The following is a 9,504-nucleotide window of genomic DNA, read 5'->3' on the forward strand; positions in this document are numbered from 1 at the left end:
TCATGGCTTTCCTACCAAAAAAAAAAAAAAAAAAAAAGAAAGAATGAAAGAATGAAAAAAAAAAAAAAAAAAAAAACCCACCAACCACACACCATACACAAAGCTAAGGTCTTAGGATCTTCACTGTGAGGATACGTGACTACAGGAATCATTTCTTAAGAAGAGGTTCAAAGGCCCTGATACAGGAACCTAATGAAAAAGTCAATGTTCATCTTGTGTTCCCACCCAACCCTAGCGAATCATGCTGGAATACCTCTTCTTGCTTGTTTCCTCTCTCCAGTCATACACATCATACATGGGAATCTAGACCACTGTCACAATTTATTTGAAAAAGTCACTATTATACTTTGTATATAATACAAATGCTTATATACATTGTATATGCACTTCAATATAGAAAACCACTGTTAAGTACACCATATGTATAACATATAACAAAATATATGTTTAAAAACATGTTTCTGGACACCAGCTGTATTCTTGAATACATTTCCTGTTGCATATCTTCACATATGCTTTGGTACTGTGTATACAAAATACATAATCTGCTGAGTTATCTACCAAGGAGTTATATTTAAAGTGAAAAACATTTCTGAATTACAGAATAATTTTAAAGTTTGCTTCTTGAACTTTCTACACTGAGGTATTTTAAATTACATCAAAAGCTATTTGCAATAATGTTTCAGGTGCCTTTCATGCACTTTAGGTTTTTGAAATTGCTATCTAAAATTTGAATGCTCTCTAAAACTACAAACTGATTGACTTGTGAAAACATTAGAGAAGTAAAAAATCTAGCTTTCATATAGTATGTAGGCTTACATCCAGGTGTATTTTAAATGCACACAGACCAGACCAAGAATACTTCTTCAGTTTTAAGTGCAGGTTTCCCTGACAGCATGCAGAAGGTGAGCATCCAGATGAATTGTGACAGCAGTTTGGGTGTCTACCTCCTGTTAGACAATCTCCGCATGTCTTTACTAAAATGCAACCCTCAAAGTTCTAGAGGGTCAGCGCTGTGTTGTTTTAAGAGTCCAGCTATTGTGTCTTATCTAAAGAGAACAGCTGGGGAAATACTCTTTCTTGAATCATTTCTGGAGGACCTTTTCACACCATCACAAAGTTATTCATCAGCAGAAAAACTCTAAATGACCAAGTATATGCTCCTAAATCTAAACAAGATGTATAAATGTTTTGCCCAAATCCAGAGCACTGTTTCGATCCAAACTTGCCTGTGGGTTCCCCCTACATCCACAATATTACTTCTGAGCAAGCAATCAAGTCCCACAGAAGTGGTTTAAGCTAAACTATTTTACTGTGGAGAAGTCCAAGTTTGACTGATGCAGGTTCACCCCTGCTGAGGGTGGACACACCAGGGCATTCAGCACAACAGGATGTTCACCAAGAGGAAGCACAGAGCACATTGTTTGTGCAGAGCTTGTGGAAAAAAAAAAAATCAGTTACATACAGCAACTACTACTGTTTGCAGTGCAGACAAATTGTACTTTGCCTTTCCTCTTGTTTTAGACCACAGTCTCCACTAATAAGAATCTAATCAGAAATTATTATTCCCTTGGCTTTTTAGTAGTGAATACACAGATTCTACTTTCCACATACTTCACATACAAACACTTGGAGATCCGGAGCTGCCCTGTGAGCACAAGTAATTCCATTTGTTGACCAGGCTATAGAGGCACTGTTCAGTATGTTAACATGACATTTTCTCAATGGGTCAGTTTAGAGAAAGTCAGAAAAGACAGAAGAGGCACCCAATTGCCACCTCTCAAACTGGCACCTAAGAGTCAGCAGTGTCAGCACCAGAATTGCTAGCTATAGCAACTCTGTCTCTGCAGGCACAGTCAGTGTATACAACTCATCTTGACTAAGAAGAAAAAAGCTGAAAATATGAAAGCACAAAGGAAGCTGGAGAGGAGTGGGGATTCTCTACCTAAAGGGAGGAAAGTTCATATGGAAACCAGACTGAAATACTGGAAACGGCTGCATCAAGAGAAGAGAAACATGCCCTCCTTGGCAGCCCAGGATTGTAGGACAAGAAGCAAACTCTGTTATAAAGCAGCTCTTCCCTCTTCCCTCATTCCATTCTTCCATCTCCCCAGTGATTAGCTCTTATAGCTTTGTAAACAATTTCTTTAGTCCAAAAGACAATTGCTTATCACTATAAACAGAGTTGGTTAGAGATGCCCAGAGGGCTGTACCTACTTGGGGCCAGGCAACAGGGATGTTGTGCACAGGACCCACTTAAGAGAGAAAGAATCTCATGATTACACCACAAACAGCTACTCCCGTGGGTCCTGATGCCTACGGGTTGATCAAGGAGACTCAAAGGAACAGAAGTGCAATTAAGCAGTTACACACACTGACATGTATAGCCACAGAATACTCTGTCACATTACTTGTTACAATTGATGGGCTCAGAAATGCAGGAAACACTAAGGTAATGTGGAGTCAGTTTTTGATGAGACTGGAATTGGAGTCGATTTGTTCTTCCTGGATAGGAACTCGAAAGCTCTGTTCTTCTGAAAGACAGGAAAATAAAATAAAATAAAAATGTACAGAGTAGGCAAGGAAGGGCAAAAGGGAAGCCAGGGACTTTTCTAGTTGCATGGATGTCTAGGTACATATGAGTGACTTGAGTCAGTGCTTGTTCTTCCAGTCAATCCTAGGAAACACCAAATGTAAGGAACAATGAAAAAATACTTTACCACTGCTCCCTGAATGGAACATGAGCCAGCTGTGGGCTGACTCAAGAGCCAGGCTGCCATCTGGTTCTGAATAAAGAGCTCAACTCTTCTCAGTCAAACCTCTCCTGTGTTTGCAGGAGACATTTGAAGACAGTTCACTTCTACATGAGCAAAAAACGTTCACAATATACTCTTTAAGACACTGGTGGTTTTAGATCCTCTCTACGCTGAATTGAAGTTTCTGCTCAAATTTATTACATTAGTTTTGGAGGGGACCAGGGAGAAAGAAGGTAGGAGACAAAAATCAGAGAGAACACAGARTAAACAACAGTCAACAAGTCAATGATGTACCAGAATTAATGCCCTCTAAGGATTCACTCAAAAGCAGTACAAACAACTTCATGTCTATTTCCATCAGCACTCTCTATAAACTCAATCTTCCTGCATGGTAATAGGGGAGTCTGTGCTCTACAGTACAAACCCAAGACACTGACACCTCCAGTGCATCGGGACCAGAGAATTGAGTATCAGCATTAACTGCAGGTGACACCATGCTACCCAGCCAGGTAATTTCATTTTAATGGAAACAATTACCCAAGCTCAACTAGCAGGCCCCGATTATTCTCTTCTCTGTATGGTCTCTCCCTAAAAAGCAACTCACCCCGATGGTTGTTCCTACAAGGCCTCGTCTTAGTCTCTTTTTTGGCTGCTTGGATAATCAACAGGAAGATGGACATTCCAGACACCACAAGTAATATCAGACAAATAAGGATAAGTGATAAAGGACCTGGAAAAACAGAGAAAGGATACACCAATAGAGAATCATTGTTCTGGCTGGAGTTTCCAGGACTTTCTGGCTTCAAAATACAGAGCCTAGAACTCCAGATCTCATGCAAGCAGTCAGCTCGACAGGGAGCACCCCTGAACCACAGAGTCTAAAAGTCTCAGCCCCCAAACAAGCCACCAGGAAGTCGGGAACCCTGTGCATGGCTCACTGAAAGACTGTATTAAAAAAACAAAACAAAACAAAAAACAGATATTGCTTCTGAGAAGGAGTGTGATTTCCTTTCTGATGAAATCAGTTTCAAGTGAAAATTTCTGACCAGCCTTAGTAACTACCAATAGACTAGACTTGGCCATTCCCTCTCCTTACCCCAGTTAGTCTCTGTGGGGCTGTTCTTATCCGGGCAAACGATAAAAGGGACCATGCTGGATTTGGACGGGGAGAGCATTGCAGTTGACATCTTATTCCTGCGGTGGATGGTGGAAAGATGCAAAGCAGATGTTACACTCCAAGAGGTAGCTGGCTGGGTCACCTGGCTGCTGCAAACAGCATCCTCTGTTTTCGTCCCTGTACGAAGAGTCTTTTTTCCAAGAACACTACAGCTAGAGATGTAAAATAAATTAGTGTAGTTTTTCAAATAGTTTCAATATGGACTTTATAAATGACTTGCATGGAACAAGTAAGCGAACATTGTGACCCTTGCTTCATCACTACAAATTCAAGCTTCACCTTTTTGGGATTCTACAAGTATGTGAAGAACAAGTAATTTTCTGGTATCAAAGTTATCAGTGAAAAAAAGCTGAAGTGATCCAGTTATCTATTTTTCTTAGTGTCTGTGCACACAGCAGCCTTGGAGCACAGCTGCATTCGGTAAGGGAGCCTTTTGCTACAGAAACACATCCAGACTTTTAGAAAAGACTGAAAATAGTGTTGTTACCACGTGAAAAGGGAAAGGGCAGAAGACAGACAGATGCCTCAAACCAGTGTACAGGCTGTTCAGGACTCCTGAGAGTCCATCAGGAACATGGTTTCACTGCATCTACTGCCAGCTTATTCTATACACCAGCTTTCAGCATGGCTTGGGCATTTATTGCTACAGAAGTAAACGCAAAACAGTGCACTGACTGTGTTTGGATCAGTGATACATACTTGGTCCAAGGTCGACAGCTTTCATTCCCCCCTGTAGAATAAAACCCTTCACGACATGGTGAGCATACTGAAAAAAAGACAGAATTGGACCTGACTTAGCAACATTACATAACAGTTAAACAGTAACTGCGCTAATAGCTTATATTAATAGACTAACTTCTAGAATAGACCCAACAAAACCCACACAGCCTCTAGAAAACATAGTCTACAATGGTTCAGGAGCAAGACAACACGGTCAATGGTCCTTTTTAGTATGCAACTGGCTAGGTTTTCTGCTTTCTCTGCAGGCTAATTATGGATATTAACAAAGAGAGCATTAACATCTCCGACAGCTCAGAAATCAAAGAGCAGCAGTTGTACAACTGCCCTGCTGCTAACACTTGCTTGGAGATGTAAATGAAAGAAAAAAAAATAGTTTCTGCACTAGGAAAAAATAACCACCTCATCTGAGGTGCAGGTCAGAGGTTGGAGAGTCAGCCATCACTAACTTACCACTACCCAGTGTGTATTTGGCATCTGGCATGTAACCTGCAATACACATGCAAATTCTGTCAGAGGTCTTCTCACACTTCTTCACCTCCATGCTCCCCTTCCCTAGGGACAACAGAACACAGCACACATCAAATTACTCAGTGCCTATCCACCGTGTGCGGAAACACTCTGCAGAGGACAAAGTTTAGTAATAATTCTTAGGATACCAGTTTTCAAGCAGTTTAACAATCCCTCTGAAGGTTCTATCATTAGTAGGGACCAGAAGATACAAGCTACTGAAATGATAACCCTGAAAGTCTTTGGATTTGATCCTTTCAGGTAAGACACAGGCGCTTTATAATACCAGCCTTCAAGGAGAAAGCAAAGATGAGAAAGCATATGAAGAGTGATTTGCTCTCAAATTCATATAAGGAAATGACCACTATACAGCTGACTTACTAGTGTTGCAGACTGTACAACTCTTGCAGAAGCTGTGGTTGTGCTCAGTACTAAAGTATTCATCTTGACAGGGGGCACAGACTGTTTCTGTTGTTGCTGTGCAGCGGTTTCTCATTCTTTCACCTAAAACAAAGATCAAGTAGAAGGAGAAACTTAAAAAAAAGTCCTCTTCATTCCCATACATTAGAATGAAAGAGTGCCCTAAGTCACACTTCCATTCAAAACTCTGACTAAGAATGTTCAGCAGATTAGAGCCAGAAGCCCCCAAAACTTTGTCCTATAAAAATCACTGTAAATTAAGCAGTTAACAGGCTAGCAGGGGCCTGATAACTTGCTGAGAATTGAGGCAATGCCCCAAACGATTTTCCCAGTGCATTCCAAGTATTACTTCTCTAAATCACCTTTTAAAATGGCTTAGATATCAGGGTTTGCAGCAAAAGTGAGAGGGGAAAAAAAAAAAAAAAAAAAAAAGCAAGCCGCTTTTACTATGGTAATAGGTCTGATATCTGTGTAATACAGTAGCTTCGTGACAGATCTTGCCTTCTGCCATGAGAACAATCATGCAATTCAACTCAAAATAATCCCCCCAAAACAGGTACATAAGAGCAACAGGTACCACACAGATTCACAGGCAATTCATCAGTGGAGCAGTCAGGAACAAATGTTTGTTGTATCTTTCTTCTGGAGATCCTAAAACCCATTAAGCATGAATAAATGGGGCTGTATTTTGATATGCAACTATGCTGGCACCCATGAGCATCAAAGATGTTACTATCTCCATTTCATAAACAGTGAGACAGAGCAAGATGTGAGGCAGGCATCTGTTACTACTCCAAACATTGAATGGTATCACACATTGCATTTAGAACCAAGCTCTGAACACTTTCACCCACAAATTCTATTTTCCCAACCTATGTGGTATACAGCACTGTTTCACAGAGCATCAGGTTTGCAGACTGGGATGACAAGCCTTGTGAGTGAAGTGGTTTGCCCAAATTGAAACAGCAGTCAATGGTAGACCTTGGAAAAAGGAGTCAGACATGTTCCTTCCGTCTCACTAGCTTCTGTCCATGTGGCACAAGCAAAGCAGGAACCATAGACAGTTTTAATGACCAAAGTTTTACAGTTGCGTTCAAATATGCCCTTATTCTCAGAGTTTGTTTCTTTCATTTTCTCGTTCTGTAGGCAAACAATGAGCACCAAGTTTCTATCTCACTCATTTTCTCTGTATTTCGGGTGTTATCGCTGTCAAGAGACAAGCGATTTTTAGTGACCACAATGCAAGTTAATTCACTTTCCCAACAGCTGCAGATTTGATTCCAATGCAAAAAACTGATAAAAGTTCTTTCAGAGTAAGGAGGAACAAAACACTTCTAGAGATAAAGAATTATCTGTATCCACATACAGTGACTAATTCCTCAGAGTTCAGAAGCACACAGACTTCAATAGTTTGGGGAACATGCAATAAAATGCCTCAAGTCTTAGATCTCTGATTGAATGGGGATCTATTCCAATCAGCACCTTCGAAGATGCTACTAGTTTCAACTTCTATTGTATCAGTTCATACATCCATTTTGTGTAGCAGGCTTAATTATAAAAATAGAAAGTAAATCTATGTTGAAAGATACATATAAAAACTCAGACAAGATTAGTTGAAACTGCATTTACAGACATGATCTAATCTCTCACTAGAAGTAAAGATGTACTCATCTGTCAGTGCTGACTGTACTAAAGGTACTTTGTCAACTGCTTGCTCCTTGAACAGTAGTATCACCTGTTAATTGTGGTTACTCTGCACCATCAAGTCATTTCTGTAATGAAATCCCAACTATTAAAAGTACTTGATGTTAGATATTTCGCTTTTGCCCCTCTCAGCATTGCCTGCAGAGATACTCACTGATTGTTACAGCAGCTGTGAGGGGGAGAAAAAAAAAAAAAAAAACCAACCCCCATACACCCAACAAGTACATTACCTAAAACATCCAGATTCATTCAGTTTCTGCAACAAAAACAAACACCACACACATTTCTGGGCAAGTTAGGCTTTGCCAATCTAGTTTCAGGGATCAAGCAAAGAGCTAATGTCCTTCACGGGGCAGGGGAGCGGCATTTGTTCATAGACCATTGGAAAAAATATTGTATGCGTAACTTTTATAATTTTTCAATTTTCATTTACTATATGGTGTTACATTTTTGCTGTAAAAAAAAAAAAAATCCAAGTCTTAGCTAGCACAAACCTTGCTATAAAAGAAAGCTTTTAAATAATCTTTAGCGACAGACTTAATTACCTGAAGTTTTCCATTATTATGCAATATTTCTTAGTTGTATTTTCTTAAATAAGTAAAAGGATAACAACATAAATATTTTTTCTCAACTCATACTCCCACAATGAAAATGCACCAGTCTAACACATTAAGGAAATTAAGCCACACAAATGAAATTAAAGAACATTGACTCTCTCAGCAAAGAGTTCCTAAATTCCATACATTACAGAAATAACTTCTGTCAAACTAGAAGGATGTGAAATGCTCAAATGCTTTTTTCTGTTATGCTTCATACATCTGTATGGCATTTTCARCTATCAATCTATTTTCCACCACCGCTGGGTTCTTAACTGATAGATACTACATCTAGTAAATACAACCAATATTCAGTGAATATTACTTACCAGGAGCACAGTCTTTGCAGCATTTTTCACCAAAGGGATATTCATGTTCTTTACATTTCAATCCCAAGCAATGGGTAATAGCGACCGCCAGCAGCAAGAACAAAACAGTATAAAAACGTGAGTAAAAACTTACAACTAACATCTGTCCAACCATAACGGAGCCCTACTGTCCCAGCAAAAATCTGATAGTAGCAAAATCTTGGAGGAACCAACTCTAGACTGCTGGTGACCAGAACGAGTTCATATGTCAGTTGCCGGGAAATTCCTGGCATGTGCTCCACCCCCACTTTTTTTCCTCCCTCCTCAGAAAGGGTGTTTTTTGCAGTTCACAACTAAAATATTCAGAGGCAGAAAGATAACATACTGAATTGCATTATCAAAAGATTTCCATTCTTAGTTGTAAAACGGAGTGCACGTCAGCCTCCGGCTAGGTACATACCTCTCCACTTAGTGTTAAAGCACACAGCTTGAACATAGGGAGAACTAGAAAAATGAGGACCATCTCTTCTAACACATGAAAAATCTTTACAAACTGAAGCCTTAGGTAAAGTGAAAGGTAGCCCACACATAGGCTTACTCCTTAAAGGCAAAGTACAGACAGATTCTTACCCCTTGGTCTCATGGCAACAGTAGACCCATGACTTTTATTGCTGCATTTAAAAAAAAAAAAAAAAAAAAAACACCACCCCACAAGACACAAACACATTGTTAATACGACATTTCTCACCTCAGCAAGAGCACGGAATAGCAGTTCATCAGTCTTCTTGATCTTTTCCTCATAGCTAGCAAAAGCTACAGATGGGAAACATTTGCAGCGTCCATTCTGACGTTTAATATAAGACTCCCTGCATTGTCAGTGAAAAAAGGAAAGCTCCTGACTCCTAAACAGAGACCGTGTTACCCGGTCCCATTTGTCCCCATGGAAAGAGCAGCTTCCAGTCGAGGTATGTTCTATGAAAGTAAAAGATGTAATACTCGCATACCAGCTACTTTTGATCCCTATTTTATTCTACAGAAGCATGTTAGCTTTGCAATCCAAACCCCCAAATGGCTTCTCCATCCAGCTGTAAAAGCCAGCAACAACAACATGGGTAGGGGAGGTTGAATAGCACACTGGCGTTGCAGTCCAGCCCTCACCCAATGCAAGCGTGTAGAGTAGAGAAAAAGGTGATCAGAGTAGGAATTAATAGGTTTAACTTTCCAGGTTCACTCTCAGAATTTTCCTAATTTTATATTATTGACCCAGGACCTGGGTTTTAGGTCTTCTCCTGCCA

At 39.9% G+C, this 9,504-nt stretch overlaps 1 protein-coding gene across 2 annotated transcripts; it reads right to left on the minus strand.

Annotated features, from left to right (window-relative positions):
* Positions 1-302: 302 nt before the first annotated feature.
* Positions 303-8,854, minus strand: TNFRSF4 (TNF receptor superfamily member 4). 2 transcript variants are annotated; one of them, XR_003254883.1, is made up of 8 exons: positions 8,231-8,854; positions 5,563-5,685; positions 5,125-5,226; positions 4,633-4,699; positions 3,853-4,085; positions 3,361-3,486; positions 2,412-2,534; positions 303-1,434 (listed from the first exon to the last, which is right to left on the minus strand). XR_003254883.1 is itself a non-coding variant. In XM_026074120.1 (7 exons), exons 1-7 carry the CDS (start codon positions 8,382-8,384, stop codon positions 2,464-2,466), a joined length of 876 nt encoding a protein of 291 aa, XP_025929905.1. In that variant the 5' UTR covers positions 8,385-8,854; the 3' UTR covers positions 303-2,463. The 2 variants fall into 2 exon arrangements, 1 of the variants encoding a protein (XP_025929905.1); XM_026074120.1 differs by having other exon boundaries at positions 303-2,534.
* Between the last annotated feature and the right edge of the window lie 650 nt (positions 8,855-9,504).

Source organism: Apteryx rowi, unplaced genomic scaffold, assembly GCF_003343035.1.
Source record: "Apteryx rowi isolate R43461 unplaced genomic scaffold, aptRow1 scaffold_38, whole genome shotgun sequence".
NCBI lineage: Eukaryota > Metazoa > Chordata > Aves > Apterygiformes > Apterygidae > Apteryx > Apteryx rowi.

What these genes read in the sequence shown, in the direction of transcription:
- TNFRSF4 (XM_026074120.1), bottom strand. Translation starts at nt 8,384, where the DNA reads ATGGTTGGACAGATGTTAGTTGTAAGTTTTTACTCACGTTTTTATACT. An exon ending in CAAATACACACTGGGTAGTG is followed by an intron (nt 4,700 to 5,124) that starts GTAAGTTAGTGA and finishes TCTTTTTTTCAG; the next exon opens with TATGCTCACCATGTCGTGAA. An exon ending in AGCTGTCGACCTTGGACCAA is followed by an intron (nt 4,086 to 4,632) that starts GTATGTATCACT and finishes TTACATCTCTAG; the next exon opens with CTGTAGTGTTCTTGGAAAAA.